The sequence below is a fragment of the Sprattus sprattus genome, assembly GCF_963457725.1.
Source record: "Sprattus sprattus genome assembly, chromosome: 3".
Taxonomy (NCBI): domain Eukaryota; kingdom Metazoa; phylum Chordata; class Actinopteri; order Clupeiformes; family Clupeidae; genus Sprattus; species Sprattus sprattus.
Window position 1 is genome coordinate 37,279,863 of NC_137922.1, and position 24,579 is coordinate 37,304,441.

The 24,579-nt window shown below is 47.8% G+C and overlaps 1 protein-coding gene across 3 annotated transcripts in view; it reads right to left on the reverse strand.

The window, feature by feature from the left end:
* Positions 1–24,579, reverse strand: part of capn15 (calpain 15) — a 34,954-nt gene that overhangs the window by 2,522 nt on the left and 7,853 nt on the right. For 2 of the 3 annotated variants that reach the window (XM_080835979.1, XM_080835977.1), the window contains exons 2-11: positions 19,356–20,991; positions 19,008–19,100; positions 12,949–13,157; positions 11,409–11,592; positions 9,307–9,530; positions 8,280–8,405; positions 7,446–7,598; positions 4,052–4,213; positions 3,538–3,764; positions 2,842–3,005 (exon numbers count right to left, since the gene is read on the reverse strand). In XM_080835979.1, coding sequence (XP_080692105.1) covers positions 2,842–3,005; positions 3,538–3,764; positions 4,052–4,213; positions 7,446–7,598; positions 8,280–8,405; positions 9,307–9,530; positions 11,409–11,592; positions 12,949–13,157; positions 19,008–19,100; positions 19,356–20,969 — 3,156 coding nt within the window. In that variant the 5' untranslated portion in view covers positions 20,970–20,991. The remainder of the gene's footprint in view (positions 1–2,841; positions 3,006–3,537; positions 3,765–4,051; positions 4,214–7,445; positions 7,599–8,279; positions 8,406–9,306; positions 9,531–11,408; positions 11,593–12,948; positions 13,158–19,007; positions 19,101–19,355; positions 20,992–24,579) is intronic. The other variant, XM_080835978.1, reaches the window with a different exon arrangement.

Sequence of the window (24,579 nt, forward strand, 5' to 3'; positions counted from 1 at the left end):
TTCTATTCAAAACATTATTCCCAACAGTTCTAGTGCGAATGAACAAGCCTTCACACAGGAAGCATAAAAGACTCTGGTAATACAATAACAAGTAACAAGCAAATTCATTACACTAGACTTCAGTCTTCATTAAACGTACACTTTTTATTCAATTACGGGCCTTTTTTCTAGTTTCAAATTTGTGCGTTTATCTCTCTCCATCTATCATGCTGACTGGGGTATGATGGATAACATTAGCACTCTTCTATGAACAGATTTAACAGTGTGTTAAATCAGCTGAAAATGACTCGCTTGCTTGCTTTCAGTAGGTCATATTTTAAGGACACCATGAATTTAAATTGACACTGTTGTCATCCTTAGAATAAGGGCAATAGCTGCGCCAGTCTGCTTAATGAGCTCCAGCCGTATATGACGTGCAGAACTCAATTAATCAAATGCTGCTAAAGTTTAAGCATACAGAAAGCAGCTGTCCTGCAGTAAAAAAAAAAAAAATGTATATTCTCACTAGCCTGGCACTATGTGAATTTTGAGAGAAAATTTAAAAAACATTGGAAATCACAGCCTCGCGGCTACAAATCAACACAGTGAGAGGAAGGGTGCGGGCTAAAGCCTTCTTCATTTCACACACTTTGCAATTCACGCTGAAGGTGTCAGTTTAATTTATCAGAAACCGAAGTAGAAATCTTAGAGGCTTACGCTTCAGAGTTCATATCTGTGGACTTCTGCGCTTCAATCTAATCTGATGTCATGTACCAGTTTGTCCTCAAGGGGGCGATGGAGGAGTTGCTACAATGAAACATGCCTTCACTAAGATTGAAGTTTACCCAGACAGCTTAAGCAACTCATTGACCAGATACCCGACAGAGAATGACTCACTTTTTTATTGTAAACCTGTAAATCCTGTGAGAGTGAATGGGTGCGGGAAGTCTAAAGTTAAAGTGTGAGTAGGGAGAGTAAATAGGTGAGGGAAGTCTAAAGTTAAAGTGTAAATGGGTGTGGACGTCTAAAGTTAAAGTGTAAATGGGTGTGGAAGTCTAAAGTTAAAGTGTGAGTGGGGAGAGTAAATGTGCGTTGGAAGTCTAAAGTTAAAGTGTAAATGGGTGTGGACGTCTAAAGTTAAAGTGGCAGTCCAGTGCAGGCCTAGCTATTGGCTCTCCATAGAGCTCATTACTGAGTCATGAGGCTGTTCTCTCAAGTTCATCCATTAGCACCATCCACACCTTATCTGCCCAACACCCTACACTCCCCACACTAGAATCACCAGCCTCTATACAGTCTCCACATTAGATACCGCCGTCTACAGTGTAAACCACACAGCTAAACGGACTTCATGAACACGCATCATTCACATTCTAACAACAATGGCTGTAACTTTCCAATACTGTTTCTATTTCAGAGACTAAGATTACAACCTACACACAAGTCATTATGTTTCCTTCCTTAGCGTCATGAAAAAAACGTATGTGTGGGTACTGATTCCTCTTGGCCATTCTAGCCGGTGGATTTGACCCTCTCCCACCTCCACACTACCACAATCATCATCTCTCCCTGCATCAACTCAAACGGCTTTGTTGACTTGACATTCTGGTCTCACGCTGCCAAACAAATCCACGGAGACAAGTAAACAAACATATAAAAAAACAGCCCATCACACACTCCACCCATCCCTCCCTCCCTCCCTACCCACCGTCCTGCTCTGTCCATCTCTCCCACAGTTGCACTCTCTGCTTCCAAACGGCCAGACTGATGGACCTCTCAACCATGACAGCTCATTGATGCACCGCTGCTGGGCGGTGCTGCACTTGGGGTGATGGGCCTGTGTGAGTGGAGGCTCCAGGGCTTCCACTCATTCACAACTTTGACGTGACTTTTCAAGAACCCCTCATGACATTTCTATGATCTTTCACGACATAAAAGCACACAAAATTGTGCTATTGTTTGAATTTATTGCATGAAAATGAGGCAACCTTTTCCATTCCTTTTCTAATGGGCTGGTTAGGCTATGTCTAAAAAAAAAAAAAGCAGTATTTATTGTTACACCAGGTTCTATTGCTCTTAGATTGACTGTTCTCTCCCTTGTACGTCGCTTTGGACAAAAGCGTCTGCTAAGTGACTAAATGTAAATGTCTATTAGAGATAGAGAAACTGCTCGCACTACAGACATTGGTACTAGGTGAAAAGTCCAGTACTTTCTAGGGAGCATAATCATATACTGTTTGAGTGCAGTAATATGTGATACCTTGAATAAGGTGAAGGTTTGTCCAATTTGTTTCCACAAAATTCACCAGAAGTCACCATTTCACAGCTTATTTAAACAAATAAAAAAAATCATATTGGGGAGCACGCCCCCAGACCCCTAGCTTTCTTGTGTTCACCATTTTATACTTCATACTTTGTTCTAACCACCAGCCGCACTGGTGTAATCCGATTGCAATTGAAGTGAAGCATCAACAACCTTTCACCAGAAAATCAAGTGAACCAAGTCACTGAATGAGGAAAATTACGTCTTCACTGAAAAAGCGTGGTGATGCACACAATGCAATTACTGGGGGCGCAATGATATGCACTTCATTAAAATGTAATATTTCAACGCAATTCAAATTAAATATTTCAATGCATTTGCAAATTGCACATTGAATTGCCCCTTTAATAGAGGCCAAAAACCTTCCATATTCCATGACTGAGGGAACCCTGGGTCTTGAGCTGCTCTTCGGAATCTGACTCAGTGTTTACTTCTGCTGCACACTGCACTGCAGAGCAAAAACAGAACCGAACCAAAGAGGCCTTCTCTCTCCTTCTACACACACACACACACACACACAGAAGAGGAGTGTGTCTGACCTCGTGACGCTCCCCCTTGTTCTCGGTGAGCAGGATGATGGCGTCGGCGAGCGTGGTTGAGATGGCCTCCACCTGCTCCACCATCACCTGCCGGGAGCTGTAGATGGCCAGGATGAAGCCCGGGAAGTCCTGACTGGGTCGCCGAGCGCTGGTGGGACTGGACACTAAACACACACACACACACACACACACACACACACACACACACACACACACACACACGATGCAAAGGGCTGGTGTATGTTTGCACAGCAGATCAAAGTGTTTACATTGATACTGTGTATATGTTTGTCTAAGTGTGTTACAGAGGCGATCTCGATAGGTGCATTTACCCCATGCACATTGTTTGACCTTCTTTTTAACTTCCATCTGCATTAAACCAAAAAAAAAAAAAAAAAAAAAAAACTATTTCTGATGCCACTCTACGGAGTTGTAAGCTCAGGATTGGCTCATATGACTTGAGAGGCGGGACTAAGCAATAGGTGAAAATAAATAGTCTTTAGGTGCTTTAGAAAGTCCAGAGCCCGAAAACCCATCTTTTGCGGAGGAACAAACCATTGTGTGTGTCAGTGAGCGTGTGTGTGTGTGTGTGTGTGTGTGTGTGTGTGTGTGTGTGTGTGTGTGTGTGTGTGTATGCGTGCGTGTATAATGAGTGAATGGAACTACGCAAGTGTGTCCAGAGGTGCTTCAATGTACCTGGCGTGGAGGGGCTGTCCAGGTTCATCTGCCAGTGGTTGAAGGCACAGCAGACCACCGCGTACTCGCCAGGCTCCAGCATGACGTCGCACCCCACAAACTTCTTCACCGCGCGCTTGCTGTGGGCCAGCAGCCGGCCCAGAGTCAGCTTGTTCCCTGTGCCAAACGACGCCCGGAACACCATGATGCACAGATCCAGCAGGTGGCTGTCCGCTGTGTCTGACCGTCTGGGACACACACACACACGCACAAGCACACACCGACACGCACACGTACACCGACACACACACAAACACACACACACACACACACACAAATAAGGAACCGTAAATAGTGAGCAAAAAAGAGAAGAGCACTGATGAACTAGTTGTTTTTACAGAATTAGGCTTAATTTTTGTACAGGCTGGTTCAAACATTGTGTAATGGCCTATTTGAGTGTAGCCAGAGCACGGGGAAATGGGCCAGTGTGACGAGTGTGAGTGTGTATGTGTGTGTGTGTGTGTGCTTGGTCTACCTGCTGCCCTCCTGGAACAGGGCGAACTCCAGGGCGGTCCTCTCCAGCACGGTGAGGGAGGTGACGGTGATAGGCCCACTGGCCCTGCTGGGGAAGCAGCCCTGCAGACGCACCTCGTGCCAGTCAGAGTGGATCTTACAGATGTCCACCGAGTCAAAGTACCTACGGCACACACACACACAGAGACACAGACACACACACAAACACACACACAGACACACACACAAAGACACAAAGACACACACACACAAACACACACAGACACACACACAAAGACACAAACACACAAACACACACAGACACATACAGACACACACACACAAACACACACACACAGAAACACACACAGAGAGACAGACACACACACAGGTCAGCATCCACATTAGCATTACAATCTCACATTTCCTGAAATTAAAGTTGAATGCACCCACTGTGCTTCAGGGTGGTTGAATGTAAAATTCATACAGGGTCCATTGGAAACGGGTGAATTCTACCTGACAAAAGCCCCACATTCATTGGGATTATTTGGACTCAGAACTGTGGACCCGGTCACCCATACCAACAAACACACAATCCTAGCTTGACATCAGCCTCCTGTGCTGTTTGATAGTGGGCAAGGCTTCCTCCTCAGTCCTACTGTGGCTCCACAACCCTCACACACACACACACACACACACACACACACACACACACACACACACACACACACACACACACACACACACACACACACGGCTGCCAAGGCTAAGCACAATTACCAAACGGCTGCCGCAGCCACTGATACCATCGGCACTGGGCGAGGGTTTCAAATGCTTGGCTGCATATGTTTGCATACGTTTGTTCCCTAGGCAGATCTCAGGCGCGTGACACTCGCATGCACGCACACACAACACACACACGCACACGCACACACACACACAAAACACAAAAAACACACAACACCGCACCCAAGCACGCACACAAAACACACCACCCACACACACACAAACCACACGCACACAAACACACACACAACAAACCCAACAGACAAGCACACACACACAAAACACACCCACACAAACACAAACAACACACCCACAAGCTAAAGATATCCATCAGGTTCAAATATCCCCCATACTGCAGCCAGTCGGCACGGGTTTTAGTGATACCCACTCGCGCGGTCAACCCAACACCCCTTCTCTTATCAGGCAGCGGCGGACAGACTTTCTCAGGGTAAACAAGTCGAGCCCGGCGCAGCGACTTAAGTTACCTCTAAACCCTCTAAAACACCTCTTTAACAATTTAACCGCTTTAACAATTTGTCATACGTTAACGAAGTTACTCAGCCAGCTCATTTATCCCAGTTTGATTCCTCGTATTTCAACCAAAAAAGCACAGGGGGAAATGAATTTGTTTACCATCATTGTTGCTTTTGTTGCTGCTGCTGTTGTTTCTCATTACCATAAATATTAACATGAACATGACCCCTTCTTTGTAAAGACTCCTATGTGATGTAAGGCCTGCCCAGGTCATGTTGGAGTCCCTGTGTGTGTGTGTGTTTGTAAGTGTGTGTGTGTGTGTTCATGTGTGTGTTCATGTGTGTGTGAATGTATCTGTGCATGTGTTTGTGAATGTATGTGTGCATGTGTGTGCATGTGTGTGCTTGTGTGTGTGTGTGCAGACTCGGGAGTTCTATGAACTCTGGGGCTGTGGGTGTGAGGAAATGGCCGGCTGCTTCAGATCTCCCTCCCCCTGAAAGCCACACTGGGTTCTGAGGGCAGCAGGTTTTCTGTGGGTCGGCTCTTTCAGAGACACCCCTGGAGTGAGACTTTATGTCAAAGCAGCGAGTCAGGATTTCTTCAGAACCATTTCCAGCACTCATCTTTTTCCCCCTCTGGTTCACTCTTTCTCTTTCTCTCTCACTCTCTCTCTCTCTGACTCAAGACCTAATATTAATATAGACTGAACTTGCAGTTTTACAAAAAACATACATACCCAAGCATAGAAAAGGAGATTATGCCAATATGACAAAACAAAAGGATACTGCCTCTTCTGTACACCCAGAGCACACAGATACAGCCACACACACACACACACACACACACACACACACACACAGTGTACCATTTGCCTCTTGTGTGCAACTCTTAAACATCTGAATAAAACATGACCACACAAAGGAGTGGCTGTCTATATTACAGCTGACCAGACTGGCATTGCTCACACTGTGTGTGTGTGTGTTTCGAAATATCACACAATACAGTACACATATTCAGAGACTGATTCCTGGTGTGCCTAATCAAAGTATAAATGTGCAGTGTTTGTGTGTGTCTGTCTGTGTGTGTGTATGGGTGTGTGAGTGCGTCTGTGAGTGTGGATTCTCTGCAGCCCTGCTTAATTGACTGCGTCAACTGTTTGGCTTGGGAGTGCTGTCACCTGTTCAAGGCCTTAATGACTCACTAATGGAAAGGTAATCCTGAAAATACCTCTGTCTTGCCACACGCACACACACACACACACACACACACACACACACACACACACACACACACACACACATCCTGCGGCTCAGTGCTCACAGACATCTCCGTGCTGTCTCCCATCTCACTGCAGGACAGCTGAGGGAGTCTACTGTCAGCCTCTGCAGGAAGGAGTGTTTACAATGGGGAAGAACATTTACTGCAGGAGAGTGCACCGACTCCCACATTCTCTGTGCAGTGATGTTTCAGTCTCCGGGGGGAACTGCGAGTCCTGTTCACCTCCTTTTGGGAGCTTTCTGTCACCCTCTCTCCCTTTCATCTCCTGAGCTGAGCACCAGTGGTGCCACTTCAACAGAACAGAACAGCTCAGCCAGCAACAGGGCTACTGCTAGATGCTATCCAATATCTTTTCAGTCCTGGGCAAGGACCAACTGTTTTTTCATTGCCTGGGAAAACAACAGGGGGTTCTGTCTGTTTTTTTCCCCAAGGCTGTTCTCGAAGACAAAGCGTCTGTATATTGACAAACAGCCCACCCCCTCACCCGCACAATTGGCCAAGTGCTCTTAGGGGCATTCTCAGTTTTTGTTGAGGGTCATGCACGTACAGAATCACATTTGTCTTGCCCTGTTTGGAGAGGCTGTGCTTTTAGCACAATGTACCTTTCACAGACTCAGGGCAAAGGGCATGGAGGGTACCACCAAGCTTTCATGAATGGAGAAAATGTGATCAGCTGAAATCAATCGGATAGGCTTAATATTGTGTAGCGGTGCGGTACTAAATAAGGGAGTAGTGTCTTGGTTAGAGTTGTCCCTTATTTACAGCCAACCCCCACCCAACGCTGTGTGTGTGTGTGTGTGTGTGTGTGTGTGTGTGTGTGTGTGTTGGTCAGTAGGCCCGAGGGGGTGAGTTGATTGACAGCTGTCAGACAAACATACTTGATGAAGTCTCCGTATTCCATCCAGAAGACGCCCTCGCTGCTGCCGTGGGCCATCAGCTCGTGACGCAGGTGCTGGGGCCAGTCGCTCCACTCGTCCGACCAGCTGCCGTTCCACGAGAACCGGCCCCAGGGGTTCCTGAGTCGCAGCAGCCTAGGAACACACGGAATTCTTAAAATGACAGCGGGGGACTCGTGTTGAATTTGCTCATATTGCAGCAGCCGGTAGCTTGACTTGAACATGTGACATAATAGAATTTAAGGCCCAATTTGGAGTAAAGATTCACAATGGCACCCAAACCATGGCTCAAGTCAGCTAATGGTCTAACCAGAGATTCACTGTGTCAAATCACACGGCTACATTGGTAGAAGGGAGGGCAAAGTAATGTCTTACGTCTCAATCAAAAAATGAACTGACCATAAAAAAATAGATTTTAAAACAAGGGAAAGAAGGGATCGCCTAGAAACAGTTCTACATAACCTCACTTGTTTTGACACTGGTTTTAAAAATGTCACTTCTGCGCTCCCTAATCGCTAATAGGCACACAGCAAGACAGTCAGAGGCTTTGATAGCTGACTAACTACATTAGCCTGACGAGCTTGCTGGTATAAACAAGGAAAGAGTCTGCCAGTGTCTAGCCAATGTGTTTATGCAAGCGTCCACGGTAACCAGGCGCTGCCTGTTGTGAGCTGCAGGTCATGTCGCGACAGGTGACTGCTCGGCTTGTTTTGAAGCTGGAGTCGAAACTGTTCACATACACTGCTGTCTTTCATTACCCATAGTCCTTTGCTTCCCCCCTCTGCTCTCGTCATGGATGACCCCGCGACCCCTCACCTGTAGCCCTGCACGTCTCGGACGTCCAGGATGGAGTAGGCGTGACGGGGGCGGAGCCCCAACGACTCGTACACGACATCATCCACTTTCATGTTCCCGCCCCCACAGGAAGCCCCCATCAGGAACCTGCAGGAGAAACAAAACATCCGAGGTAAAAGTTCAGCAACACTGCAAACCAATGACAACCCCCCCCCCGCCATCTACCACTACATAACAGACACAGAGTCACATGTCCAAGTACCAGTGATAGTGTATAGTCCTGCCTCCCCCAGCGGAGGCCTGTGTCTGTGTCTGCAGCTGCAGCGTGTGTGTGTGTGTGTGTGTGTGTGTGTGTGTGTGTGTGTGTGTGATGAGGCACCAGCTGGGGCTCAGAGCAGCGGGGGGCAAACACCTGCAGGACTGCCGCTGCTTTGAAGGCAAGCCCTTCAAGTCTTATCAAACTAAACATTTAAAAAGCCTATGTGACTTCCATTTCATTCTGTCTATCTCTGTGTGTGTGTCTGTAACCTCACCCTACGTCTTCCTCCCTTTTTGTGTGCATGTAATTTCTTTTCATGCTCATCCGTCCGTCTCGGAATTTCTCTTAATCTTGCTGCTTTCTTTTCATCCCTGCAGTCTCCCTCCCCTCCCACTCATCATCGATTCAATCACTTTCACTTACTAAGTCTTGAGTCAAAGCAGTATGACCTCCTTGCTTTGCATTTCTATTCAAGGGACTATATTGTGCAGCCAAGCAAATTTAATTAAACTGTAAGACACGTCATGACCCTGTCAGCAACTGTGTTTCCAATGCAACAGACAAAAAATAAAGAATACACACAGACAAACAGTCTGCAGAGGAAAGTGGGTCACATCTCTGAAACATCTCTTTCTCGACCTCTTCACCAACCAACCCTCCATCTCTCCCACCCACCCACCCACCCTCTCTCTCCCTCTCCCTCTCTCCCTCCCTGCCTCCCTCCCTCCCTCCCTCCCTGCCTCCCTGCCTCCCTCCCTCCCTGCCTCCCTCCCTCCAGTTGTTACTCACCCAGCCTCTTTGGAGCTGAGCATCTTGGCCCAGATGAGGTCTGTGTCGATGGGCTCCTCGCGGGGGTTGGTGGAGCTGACCTGCAGCATGAGGGACTCACAGGGGGCACCGGTGAGGGTGGCCAGCCCCTCGATGGCCCGGCCGGCCTGCAGCGCAAAGTAGGAGCCGTGCAGCTTGGCCAGAGCCTTCTCGATCAGAGCCACCCACAACTGCCTGCGCTGGGCCTGCAGAGACACAGGGGGGAGGAGGGTTAATAGGTAGATGGAACCAGGGAGAGAGAGAGAGAGAGAGAGAGAGAGAGAGAGAGAGAGAGAGAGAGAGAGAGAGAGAGAGAGATATGTTGAGCGAAATTAACCAAAGAAGGGAGATTGGAAGAGTGACAAGAGTAAAGAGAGTGAGAGTAAAGAGTAAAAGAGTAAAAACAACACAGACACACATGCAAAGAGACATTTCACCAGCTTCTTCTTTCACACACACACACACACACACACACAGAGACACACACAGAGACACACACAGAGACACACACACAGACACACTCACACAGCTGGGTTGCCTATCCAGATTCTATTGATTTACAATAGAGATGTTATCATGTTGTTGCTCTAGTGCTATTACAGTGAGCTTACATTGACAGGCACATTAGAGATCAGGGTTTAAAAACAAACACACACCCCAGCGCCACAATATAATAGAATAACAGAGATTAAAGAGAGGTATTCTACCATGGAGGGGTTTAGCTTTAGGGCACAGTTGATGGATGAACACACACACACAGGCAAATTACATTTTTTTAGTTAGAAAGGAAAAGGGTACTGCTTGGGTACTTCCCACAGCGGCCAATCCTCCCGCTGTCACATGCAAGTACTTATAGCCAGCAACCAATTTAACAACAATGCACAATCGACTGGAGAAAGGCATGTTGTACCCACGACCCATAAAGGCCTTCCTTCACAGTACAACATGCACTGTCTGTAGCCCACCACTGCTAAACACAACAACATGACTGCCCAACCACAGAACCTGAGCAGCAGGATACAACAACAACAAAGCTGCCTTTGTGTGCATTTCACTAGGTTTCCAAGCAAGCATCTTCCTTTATCAATGTTTAGTTGAATTAGGCCCATGACACCTCCTGAAGACTCTAACCCTGCTCGGTTATGGTACATGTCACTACCAGAAACAACGACAGATACAACAAGATAGACAAGACTCAGACAAGACTTCATGCATCTCAGTTCTAGGTTAGATTATTTCACAACCCCCTGTAGTGTGTGAGCGTCTCTGCCACAACCACTGGCTCACTTTTTCAGCAGCCTCAGACAACTCCTTTGAAGCTCCTGAGTTCTGGGACTGGGACAGAGATGATGAGTATATAGCCATTCAGGTCTACATATTCTATATGGTCCAAAAAAGATGACACCTCATGCTGAGTAAATATATATATATATACATATATAAAGTGAAAGAGAGCGAGAGCGAGAGAGAGAGAGAAAGAGGGGGAGAAAGAGAATTCAGAAAAACACAAGCATTCTGCCAAGTCCTTCTATATGACTGTTTAAACCTGGCCAGTATACAGCACTGATGTATTTGTGATGTGGCCAAAAATGGCAACTCTGAACAAAGTGGAGCTAGCTTGTAAAAATAGCCTCTTTCTAAATGTGCGTCCCCAATGTTACATGCACACATATGGCCTGATGCATCCAATCAGCCTTCTGCTAAAGACGCACCTTCTGTGTCCTCTTTAATAGAAACAGAACGTCCAGGGATAGCATTTCTGTGCCAGAACTGCCTAAACACACACACACACACACACACACACACACACACACACACACAGCAAGTAGCTGCACTCATTACAGGACAGACAGACACACACACACACACAGACAGACAGCAAGTAGCAGAACTCATTACAGGACAGACAGAGAGACACACCCCCCCACACACACACACACACACAGCAAGTAGCTGTACTCATTTCAGGTCGGACAGACAGACACACACACACAGCAAGTAGCTGCACTCATGACAGACACACACACACACACACACACACACACACACACACACACACACACACACACACACACACAGGGTACCTGTGAGAAGAGCAGATAGCCATACTCGTCACAGGGCAGCATGTCATCTACCAGCACGGTGGTCCAGGTGCCGTCCTTACACAGGCGCACCTGATAGGCCCCCTCAGTGCAGATGGTCCTCGTGATCATCACCCTCTCCACCAGCTCGGGCCGCTCCGCTAGCACCGCCAACGCACTCAGGAACCTGAAGGGGAGGAGGGGAGGAAGAGGAATGTTACCGCAGGCCAAAAACAACAAACAAACAAAAAACAAGTAGTGCTTGGTTGTCCCTAGGGAAGAGGTCTGAAACAGCAGAACAATAGAAAAATAGACAGAGAGAAAGAGTGCGAGTGTGTGCGAGTGTGTGTGTGTGTGTGTGTGTGTGTGTGTGTGTGTGTGTGTGTGTGTGTGTGTGTGTGTGTGTGCGTGCGTGCGTGCGTGCGTGCGTGCGTGCGTGCGTGCGTGCGTGCGTGCGTGCGTGCGTGCGTGCGTGCGTGCGTGCGTGCGTGCGTGCGTGCGTGCGTGCGTGCGTGCGTGCGTGCGTGCGTGCGTGCGTGCGTGCGTGCGTGCGTGCGTGCGTGTGTGTGTGCGTGCGTGTGTGTGTGTGAGAAAAGTCCAGTGGTAGAAGAAACTGTATAGAGCTGACAGAGAAACAAGCACAGATCTGGGAGGGAGGGGGGGAGGGAGGGAGAGAGACTAGGAAAGAAAAGAGAAGAAGAGAGAGGAGATCACAGAGATGAACATTGAAAGTGAGCACATTTGAAATAACATGTAGGATCCACCTTTAGCCTCTGTGTTTCAGAGACTAGATGCGAGTGAGTCCGCAGAGGGGAGGAGGTTAGTGGGGAGTGAGTGGGTGAGCGAGTGAGCGTGGGAGAGGGTGTTAGTGTGTTTGGGGAAGGTGGGGGCTCCGTGATTGGGGCCCAGAGTCCAATCTGAGAAAGTCCTTGAACAGAGGACAAAGTAGACCTGCAGCTGATGATGGGGGGGGGGGGGGGGGGGGGAATGTATCTCAGAGTGCCCAATGGTCAAAAACTCAGGGCTGACCACTGATCACGCGCGCGCGCACGCACACACACACACACACACACACACACACACACACACACACACACACACACACACACACACACACCACACACACCACACACACCACACACACACACACACACACACACACACACACACACACACACACACACACACACACACACACACACACCACACACACACACACACACACACACACACACACACACACACACACACACACACACACACACACACACACAGAATTCATGCAAGAGGATTATGAGTGCCTGGGTGTGACAGCAGAGAGGGACTCTTTATGTTTACCAGAGGACTGACATTCCTAAAGAACAGCAGACACAAGAAAGACCACAAACACATGCAAACACACACAGGTAAAAATGGACACACACACACAGACAGTAAAGATAATATTGCCAAATGATAAGCATTTGAATGGTGCTGATGCAATACATTCTCATTTTAAATATCTCTTCATTGGACACACACTAGAAAACACACCATCACCCACCAGCAGTTTCCCAGGAGTCCTTGCAGTATGTCCGAGGGGCGGGGCGTCCGGAACACACTCCACTTGACACCACGCTCTTTGAAGTTGTTGCAGTTGATCTCGTGTGGGCGGAGCCACTTCTTGATTCGCTGCTGGACGCTGTCACTCTCAGGAAAGCCCACTGAGCGAGGACCCGGTGGGAAACTGTCATCCACAAAGTTAACCGCATTCTGACACAGACAAACACACAAACCCATTACTAACTGCATTCTTCATGTTACATTTCCTGAACAGTCAGACACAAACAAACATGCCATGTCCATGTCGTACGTTCAATTAAATGAGAGCTTCACTGGTATAACTACAACAGAATACTGCCTTGGCACTGAAAAGCACACACACACACACACACACACACACACACACACACACACACACACACACACACACACACACACACACACACACACACACACACACACACACACACACACACACACACACACACACAAATCTAGCATACTGTGAGCCTCATCAATCCATCTAATCCTATGTGTACCACGTCAAGCGCCTCTGAACAACTCTCTTCTCCAACTACAGCCACTAAACTGAATCCTTTCTTCATGTTTTTAAAATGGTATTTAATGAGGCTTGCTTTGCACTTCATCGAGCACACTTTCATAAAGGTCAAAAATCACAAAACAAACAGAAGAGAGAGAGAGAGAGAGAGAGGCACCCACACACGGATAAGTTGGGGACAACTTGGGGACAGTGGCCAAATCACTGGTTACAAGCATCCCACTCAAGCAGAATAGACCTTGTTTTTGTATGTGTGTGTGTGTGTGTGTGTGCGAGAGAAGAGAGTAGAGAGGTCACTTATTCAGCTAGTGCCCATCATTTCCCTTCATTCGCTATACAGCATTATGATAAAACCTCAATTTCTAGGAAATGTGTGTGCGTACACACACACTTCATTATTTTTATTATATCTGACTTCCTCATTCTCTCTTTCCTACACACAATCCAACTCCATGCATTATTCAAACTATCTCACACACATACACACACACACATACACACAAAGATATATATTTGCGCACACAATCTACGGATGAAGTGCATTGAGTTATATGCCTGCAGGAGTGTGTGTGTGTGTGTGTGTGTGTGATTATGTCCGCTTTGGGGAGCTGTATAATTGCTGCTATGACTGTTTCTAAAAATACACTACTGAGTTCACCTTAGTGTGAACGCACAGAGTCATGGATGAGAGGAGAGGGAGATGGAGAGGAGAACAGAGAGAGAGCGATAGATGGGAGAGAGAGTGAGGGGGAGAGAGAGAGAGGGGGAGAGGGAGAAAAAGAGGGAGATAGAAAAGAAAAGAAAAATAGGAGTTGACAAAAGCCTTTTCTGTTAGCTGTATGTATGCATGTACACACACACACTTGCTTATATAAATGAACATTCATCTCAATTTACAGACCAAAGGTTCCTCAATCTAATGAACAGATACCCTTTCACGCCCCAAATGTTCATTTTTATACTATGTATGTGGGCAGATGTGTGTGTGTGTGAGTGCATATACGCCTGCACCTCTATAACCACACAACTCTGGTTGTCCACCATCATTGGAGAGTAATAGGATTTTCTTGATTAAATGTCATTTATTAATTTGCCCAGGCTCATATCCCTTCTGTTTAATGAATCTCCAATTGGAGGATGAGGCCGTAATCGCTCGGACTGCCACTCAACTAGAGATTGAGCCAGGCCTGACAACATGGACATCACATCACTCTACTCTTCTACATAGATGACTCCATTTGAGTGGGATTGTGAGTGAGTGTCTGTGTGTGTGTGTGTGTGTGTGTGTGTGTTCATGTGTTGGCTAATATGTGACCACTTAAGGATGGGTAGATTGGTATGGTTGACTTTGGAATTTGTTTCAGTCAATGGTGGATCAGAACACAATAAACTGGACAGCCAGAAAGGTCAGAGACGTGGTTAATGGGGAAAGGATGTTCGCCTGTGACTTTGACTTTGAGATTTGGGAGTCTCCTAAAACCTATTGGCCCTTGCACCTTAGCACCCTGGAAGACCATTGTCATCATTATCAGTCACTGCCGTACATAAAGCATCAGCTGCAGTAGAATGACCGTTCTTTGGTTGATGCAGGAGAAATTGACAACATTATCCTGGACCATTCACTGTCGTTTTATACACATGCTACTCAGCCTTATCTAACTAGCTATTTAATGGACACATACAAGTCAACGGAAAAGAGGGGAAGATTTCTCCATTCACATTAAGAGCTACAGGTAAAACGAACACTACGTAGGAATAACACATACTTCCCTACGGTGGCCCACACACACAGCAAAATGTTCAAACTTTAATACTGTGGATCCGTTTCAGCTTTGTATGGGGGATTCTGTCACTTACACCGTGAGCCTCGGCTGAACCACCTACTGTTATACACCATACAACACTATGTAGACATTCATGGCTTTCACTTCAGACTTCATGATTTAACCAAAGATACTATGTGCCTATGTAGTCTTCGACTGGCACTTCATCCAGAAACTCTCACTGTGAAGAGTTTACAAGTAGATTTCTCCACAGAGCAATCCACAAGCTTCAGCAAGTGATTGTAGTGATATTAATCAAAAACCTTGCTCCACTTAAGGAGGCTGAGGGCCCTGCTCAATGACCCAGCAGCTGTTTGAAGGCCTTCCCATGTTCATCTTTCAAGACACAAACAGGGCTTTTCCCTACGCACCAAAGTTCTCTGCAGAGTTACCCAGCCATTTAGTTGGATGAAACTAGTGGTCGTCATAATAGACAGGATGCAGCCTAATTTAGTCCCCTAATTTCCCTGCCATGTTTACCTGACTGAATCACCAGAAGCACTCTTCATTAGCGGAGTGTCTGCTTGGGCTAATCAAGGGCCTTAAAAATCACACTGAATGTATTCAGTCTGTACTTCAGACGCCAAGCAGGACCAGAGAAAGACTGCTTTATCATAAACCCTCTCAACAAACCTCCCCATTTTGCACGCTTTGTCTCATTCGAGGCAGACAATTAAATCAGTTTCATAATACCTGGGGAAAAGAAACTCAAACAGTATGGTTAGGGAGGCCGGTGTTTTGAAACGAGCCTTCCGCAATGTCGGCATTTTATCAGTGCCTTTTGAAGTCACTACTCCCACAGGTCTAGACACAAAAGAACACTCTCCCCTTGTCTTGTACACTTAGAGTGTAAAATGCTAAACAAATCAGCAAATCATCTACATGTTAGTCTGATGCTCCACTAATTGGGCCTGTTGTTGTTTTGGGGGGTAAATGCCACTTCAATCAGGAGCTCTGATCAGTAGGGGTACTCTGGCGGGGTCTGGCTCAGAGGCTAGTGTGTTTAATGCTAGCATGTGCTAGCGCTTCAGACAGTTGTTTCAACAGGATGATAAATGATTCGCTCATCCGCGCTGCAGTCATCGATTTCTCACCAGGGCAAAACAACTAGAGCCACCGTCAGGCAGGTACTCAGCATCAGTGAATGCACAGGATCAGCAAGCCGTGTGCAGAAGGGCCAAAACACACACACACACACACACTCTCTCTTTCTTGCATGTGCGAAGGCTCACACCTTACACAAACTTGGTTTGTAGAAATATGGCATTGACACCTTGCATGTGTCAGTGTTCACACTCACACTTAACAAACCTGATTTGTGCGCATATGGCTGAAACACACACACACACACACACACACACACACACACACACACACACACACACACACACACACACACACACTCACTGACCTCAGTAGAAATGCACGCATATCTGGGTTGCCCTGTCTGCAGTTTTCTTGCCAATTTGGGCTATTTTTAAGACGTAGCTAAGGTTGGAAATGAGGGGTCACAGGGGGCTTGACTCAGGGGCTCGTTTTAAAGAGCAGGTTGATTCCGCACTCCCATCATCCTCTCCAGGCCCAGTCGGCTGCTTCTCAGTGACTGTGACAACTTCTGATTGTTTCTATTAGAATGTTTTAAAAGGTGTGCGAAACCCTGAAGTTATGATTTACAAAATCACTGCACACAAACACACACAATGAAATGCTAGGCTAACATTCACACCTCACATTAGCTACATCAGAGCACACAGTTCAATCAACCATAGCACAATGTGAATCGAGCGCGCCCTAAAAGCACTCAAATACACACTTGCTCTCTAACACAAAACATTAACTCTCACGCATACACACCGTAACACATTAAACATTTGAACATGATTAAAATACAAACGAAGGTACACACACCTAAACACACTCACACAATTATTGCATCTCTGCATCAGCTTAGCTAAGCATGTATTTCCTCAGGCTACACAATCAATGTGTACAACAGGGATAAAAGCACAAAACATCCTCTGACGGAAATTTGTTAAAAAAAGTTAGAGACTCCACATTAGATCCGCCTTTTTAGAGCTTTTTTTTTTAACCCGCTGTGCTCATAAGTTAACATGTAAAAAAGGTTCATCCACCTCTCTTCCTCATATGTTGATTCGCTATATGCATTTGAATGCAGTTTCTGTTTGATGAATAGGCTAACTATTCAATAGATATAAGATAATATGATGCACTACAACAAATGTGTTAAAGACCATCTTTTGCTGTGTAAATGTAAATGTAATAGTTGTATTATAGTTTAATTATTTTTTTTGTATGTTTAATTTAAAAGTTGATCAAATTGTAACATTAATGACACTTACTGATATATGATAATAACATAGGTAATTATGATCTAATGAGGGCCCCCTGCCAGGGAATGGTCCTTGGGAATATCCCCATCTCACAGTGCCCATGCCTGTACAAATCAGCTGCCTTTCACCTGGTCCAGTAACACACCCCTCACCTCGTGTCCCCCCCCCCCCTTTCAGATCTTCACTGATCTCATACACGGCCTCTCTGGAATCCAATTAACGGAAATCTGCCGTAGCTATTGAGAACTTTAATCCCTGATAGAATACATTTAGACACACTCACTCACTCTCTCTCCATACCTCCTTAGATAAGTTAAAGAGAACCTATAATGCTTTTCCCTTTTCCTGTAGTGTGTTATGTAGCTCTTCCCGCACATAAACGGTCTGCAAAGTATCAAAGCCCAAAATGCAAGCCAGAGGGAGTAACTCTCTCCCATAGAAACCAGTTCTCAGCTGCCTGTAATGCCTCGTTGGAATTCCAGCCCTTTTCCTTACAAGATGATGCAATCTCGTAACAGAATCTATTGCCCACCTAGTGGCAAGCTTGGCACGCCCTCACACAAGGAACAGCAACTACTGGAGGCCGGGAAGAGTTGGTTCAGTCTTGTAACCATGGCGAGAAGATGCTTTGTTCTGTGTGGTGAGGGGAAATCTTCTTTGTATGCTCTGCCAAAGGCAGAACAACAAAGAAGTTTTTGTTTGATATTGTGTTTTACTGTGTGCCGGGCGCTTCACAGAAGACTGCTTCAAAAACGTCTTCAGTTTGATGCTGGGTTTCCGCAGCTCTTACTCCTGAAGGACAGAGCAGTAACAGCTTTGTGTGGAAACTCAGGTTCACAACCTGTAAGCAGGCATTACTATTTGTGGATTTGTGATAAAACAAACAACAAGGTAGCCACTATGAGTGTTCAAGTGCGGAGTTGGCTGTAGCTAAGCAGGCTAACTTGCCAAATTATCTTATGGTTGATAATTGCTAACCATATGCAGGCCCACTGTTTTTTTTCTACAGTGTAAAAGTGTAGAGATGGATTTATGATTACAAGCTGTAATGTTATGACCAACCGGCTAGGTCAGTTTCTAATTCCCTGGTTTTATGCAGAGTTCTGTCTGCCTGCTGAGGACTGCATGTCCGTTCCTGGGACAACAAACAGCTTGGAAACCACCAGACACTGGAATTAATTTTCTAAGGCAAAGTACAGCTTGAAAATTGTGCCTAAAAAGCAAAATAGAGTTTCCTACAGAAAAGCAGTCTAATCAATCAAAACCTTCTTCAATCATAAACTTCGGATCATTTATTATCATTGATAAATCTAACAAATAATTGTACCTGGTTTTCAAGCGGTACTTTGCTGTGCCGCTCTGACCAGTCAGAAGACACTGGGCTCATGGAGAGTGGGGCGGGCTTGTTGACACAGGAGCGCTTTAGACATAGAGGCAATAGATGTACAGTATTATGAAATATATGTTAATATATTATAGTAGACCTCAAAAAATGTATTATGAGCATAATAGGTCTTCTTTAACAGTTTCCTCTGAGCAGATCAAACAGTCCATGAGAGGACTCACATTCGATCTCTCTCTCTCTTTCTTTCTCACACACACTCGCACACACACACACACACACACACACACACACACACACACACACACACACACTAACTCTCTGCGCTCATACCTCTCTGCAGAAGCTGACGATGTTCTCCCACAGCTCTTTGGCCTCTCCCTCGTCGGTCCGGCGGCGGGCCTCCACGTGCACACTCTCCCTGCGCTTCAGGGGCTTGCCCAGCTTGCGCAGCGTCAGGTACTGCTGCGGCGTGTGGCATGCGGCGCAGTGCTTGGCACGGCCCTCGTTCAGGAGCGTACATGCCGGGCACGCCCACTGGCCCCCCACCACCGCCACTATCGCCAACGAGGGGCCGGCGGCAGGAGCGGACGAGGACGACGAGGAAGTCACGGCGAGGGAAGGGTATACGCGGGCGGTCTTGCGCGGGGCAGCGGTGGGCAGGACCGAGGACGGCTTGCATCCACAGGCGCCAGGGAGGCCACAGTGGGGGCAGCAGCGGGCCGAGGGCTGGAAGCGCGGGGTGGCGGCGGGGTCGGAGAAGCCGTGCAGCTTGGAGGAGCCACAGGCCGAGCAGTGAGGAGCAGAGGTGGGGTTACGCAGCGTGCACTTGGAGCAGGCCCACGAGCTGAAGTCAGGGCTGGAGGGGGAGGCCGGCGTGAAGCGCACAGACTCCCCCACCAGGTCGATCACGTCCCCGGGTGCCGACGACGAGGAGGAAGAGGAGGAGGAAGAGGACGTCGATGAGGTTGTCGCACAGGAAGAGGTGGAGCGTATGGTTGAGCGACAGGCCTCGCAGCGGCCGCCGGCCAATCCCGAGCAGCCGGGGCACTTCCAGGAGGGCGGTGAGGTGACTGGGCCGGGGGTGTGTGTGTACGCGTGAGGGTGCGAGTGCGGGTGGGCGTCCTCCTCCTCCAGCACGCTCAGACGTTTGCCTAGTAAGGGCTCGACGGTAGCAGCAGGCGTGGTGTGTGCGTGTGTGTGTTTGGCATCTGCGTTGGACTGTCTGCTGGGGGGCGGCACCTCCCTCCTGCTGCGCGGCACGGGGTTGTTCTGGAGAGACGTGGGCGGGGCCGAGGCGGAGAGGGGCGTCACCACCGGCTCAGGCGTGGCCGGGAGGGGCGTGTCTTCCGTGAGGTCGATGAGGGGCGGGGTCTGGCCAGAAGCAGCCACGTGTCCAGGGAAGCCCAGCACCGGCGTGCGTACCTCTGGCACCACCAGCGCCTCCGGCGGGATCTTGGGCAGCGACAGCTTACGGGGGCCGCCGCAGGCCGAGCACGACATGGCCACCGGCGTGTTGTGCAGCGTGCACCGTGGGCACGCCCAGCCCCCTATCACCTCCCCCACGTCCCCGTTGGCGATCACCTCCATCCTCCTGACCGGCTCCTCCACTGGCCCTGCTGGGGGCTCCCCGGGGCTGGGTGTGGCCGGCGAGTCCAGGGGCGGCGCGATGGTGGTGACGGCTTTGGGCGGGGCCTGGGGCAGGGCCAGCTGGGGCCCGTTGGGGGCGGCCCCGCACACGGAGCAGGCGCCGGCGGCGTGCGGGTTGGTGAGCGTGCAGCGGGCGCAGGCCCAGCGCGGCTCCTCGGCGCTCAGCCGCAGGATGTGGTTGAGGTCGGGCTTCTGCCGGGGCGCCTCGCAGATGGAGCAGCGTGGCGAGCCGCCGGCGTTCAGGAAGGTGCAGCGGCCGCACGACCACTCACCGCTGCCACGCACCACCGCCGCCATCGAGCCCTGCGAGTGAGAGTGACTGCAGAGAAAGAGAGAGAGAGAGCGAGAGAGATAGACGTAGAGGGGGGGAAAGGAGTAAGGGGGGAGAGTGAGAGAGAGAGAGAAAGAAAGAAAAATATATTATTAAAATTCTTGGACTGCTATTACAAGGCTTTGTCTTTCTGCACCTTATGACGCATAACAGCCTTTTCCAGTGAAGCATTTCCAAACAGGTTGGATTGAGAGTGAGCGAGTGATGAGGGGCATCAGTCATGATTACTGTGCTCTGCTACTGCATACCTATACCAATGCATCATCACAGCAATGTGGGGAAGGAAAGTGGTGAGAAGGAGAGGGAAAGAGAGACAGAGTGAGAGAGACAGAGTGAGAGAGACGGAGTGAGAGACAACAAGAGTGTTTCAGAGCGAGAGAGAGAAAACAGGAGAGATGTTGTCCTCTGCACAAGAAGAAAAGGATGCCTCTGGGGGATATTAGGGCCAGTGTGACACACACACACAAACACACACACTACTCTGTCCTTGGCCTTTTGTACAGTCTGAGAGAGCGCTCTCTCCCTCAGCTCTCAAGTCCCTGCACTGCATCAGCTGGCAAGTACGACACACCCACACACACACAGCCCGAGCCGGCACAGACACAGACATGCACACACACAGAGCAAGAAAGAAAAGCCGCACGCACGCACACACACACATATTTAACAAGCATACACAGCACACACAAGGACCATGCATAATCGGGACACATCAAAACCTCTTCAATAATTTCCTGCTTGGCTATTTACAGACAAAGTACTGTGAGTGAGTGTGTGTGTGTGTGTGTGTGTGTGTCCACATGCACATGTCTCTGTGCTGTAGTAGGCACAGCAAGATACACCCAGCAAGTCATTTGGCCAAAGTTACTCAGCTGAAAACTGAGAAAACACACACATTCTGTCGCTCGCTCACACACAAACACACACTTGGCCTTAGAGCAACAGTCATTAGCACAGACTCCTCAGGTCTGGCCATAAGCCCACTGCAATACTTCCGTCCACCACCAGGGTCACTGTGGAGGCCTTCACTGGAGGATAAAACAAATGCTTCCTGCTTAAATACGCCAGCTCTATCGAGGCTATGCTGCATATTTCAAGAGTGAATCTCTGCTTGGGTTTGTGTGCGTCAGATGTGAATATGAGACATGTGAGCATACATGAAAGAGTGTGTGTGTGTGCGACTGTGTGTACACACGTGTTTATGTGAGGGGGAAAAGAGATAAACAAACGGAGAAGTTCTGGCAAGATATGCCTTTGATGAAATTGCCTGCATGTGGGTGGTGTGTATGTGTTTGTGCTTGTATGTGTGTGTGTGTGTGTGTGTGTGCCTAGTTTGTGGGGCACATGTGTGTGAAGCTCGAGACACGACAGGGGAAAAGTGCATGCACCCCACCCGGAAAATTCTCTTTCGCCTTCTCTGCTAATCGGAGTCAATCACTTCACATACCTGGCCTCAGCTGCAGTGTGGGCGGCATAGTCATGCTCAAATGAGGCAAGGATGAGCATGTGTATGTGTGTGTGTGTGTGTGTGTGTGTGTGTGTGTGTGTCTATGCATGCATGCATGCAAAGGAGCAGATGTGTGTTCCCCCATGAGTGTGCGTTGGCGCACATATTCGTGCCAGACAACGGGAGGGTCTATGGGTGTTTGGAATCAGATGAGGGTAATGCACTCTGACACCACAGTGACTCATCCGGTCTGCACAACTCATATTCCAGAGAAAGGGAGAGAGAGACACAGAGAGAGAGAGAGAAAAGTAAGGTTCACATTGCTTAGAAGTTCCTTATAAGTCAGTCACACTGCGGTCTGTTCCATTCAATCATCTGCACACATCTACAGGTCAACTAGAACAGATGTACATATCCTGGTCATCGGCTGAGGCAGAATCACAGTAATGTGTGTGTGTGGGAGTGTGTTTGTGTATATATATGTGTGTGTGTCCTGAAAGGAGAACTATAAATGATCTTTACAGAAAGCAGATGATAAGTAAGGCAAAAAGGGGACACCCACGGGGTTGGGTAATAGACCTCTTGATCTCTGTCATCACATGACTCTGACATGAGATCACAAAAACAATAACAATCTTCTTTACCCAACCCATAGAGGCTGGAGGGCTCCAGACATGTTTGTTTCTCGCTCATATTTTTGATCGTGAGAATTCTCCTGATCCTGGGAGAACCAAACTGGCCTCTAGAGCTTCCGTAGGTAGACTGATTGATTACACATTTCTAAAATGGAACTGCAAACCCTAATCGAAGTACATAGAAACCTGAAATGACAGCGAAAAGATGATTGCCGAAAGACAGAAAGAGATGATCTATGAACTTGCTGCTAACTAAAATGAAACTACCATCCTGTAGTCCCTTCAGTACTTCGCATATAGTCAATGCTAACTGATCTTTCTGCACAAGACCAGAACCTCACGGCCTTAAACAGGAACTAAAGGTGGTCAGTTCCCTTTTTAAAGGGCAGTGGCTGTTTACTTCTCATGAAATAAAACATTTAAACCAGGAACCATTCTTATTCTTACAAGCAGAAGCAGGTTTTTTAACTGACATTCTTTGTCTTGGAAACAGCCCAATCCATTACCTAATTTAAGTTGCATGCAATTACCTCACTAATGCCTCAACAACTGTGATTTGTTAGGCGGTTGGTTCAGTTTAATAATAACTTCAAATCAACTATTTATATCTGAAGCTCACTCAAATTCTCTATATTTATCTAGCTACTGGGTTCATTGATAAAAAAAAGCTATTTGCTCTGGCCTAACAGATGGCTCATATTCATTGGCCCTCCTCATCTGGTCACACGCTCGTCACAGGGTCTGTTTGCTTGAACACACGAACACATATTGCTTTCACAGAATGACCTTGGAGTGCTTTGTGCTCCCAACAAGAGCGAAACACAAGCTCAATACAGACATCAAGCATCAAGAGCCTCTGCGATGTACAGGGGGACTCAAATCAACCCCCCTCCTCCACAGCCAATGTCTACCGCTCCATAGTCAGCCAATGTGGACCAAACTACACTTTCACTGGAGCACCAAGTGTTCAAACGCTGTTCAAACACACCAGCATTATTCATCGGTTGGTGAGAGACTTCACTGGAAAGAAACATGGCCCCCCCAGAGTAGTCTCATCGTCGTCTGTGTTCCTGGGAAAAGTGGAGCTTACTCAACCACCCCCTACCCCCACCCCCCAACCCAACTGCTCGCCCTCAGCAGTTCCTCAAACTCCCCGTCCATGGGACCAGCAGCACTCACATCCCGGCACAGGAGCAGAAAGCCCTGATTCAGCACTAACACACAGTTTCTCCCTCTCTCACACAAACACACACATACGGAACATTTTGCAGCTCTTCAGCATTGAGTGAAAATGGTGAGAGAGGAGCGTTTGAGGCAATATGTCGTTCTCTAAGTATTTCTCTGTTAATTTTTTCTTTCTATACCTCTGCTTCACTGAGTCCCTTTTGGACATACAGGCATGCACACACACAAACGCACACACACACACACACACACACACACACACACACACACACACACACACACACAGAAACAACGCTTTCATAATTCATG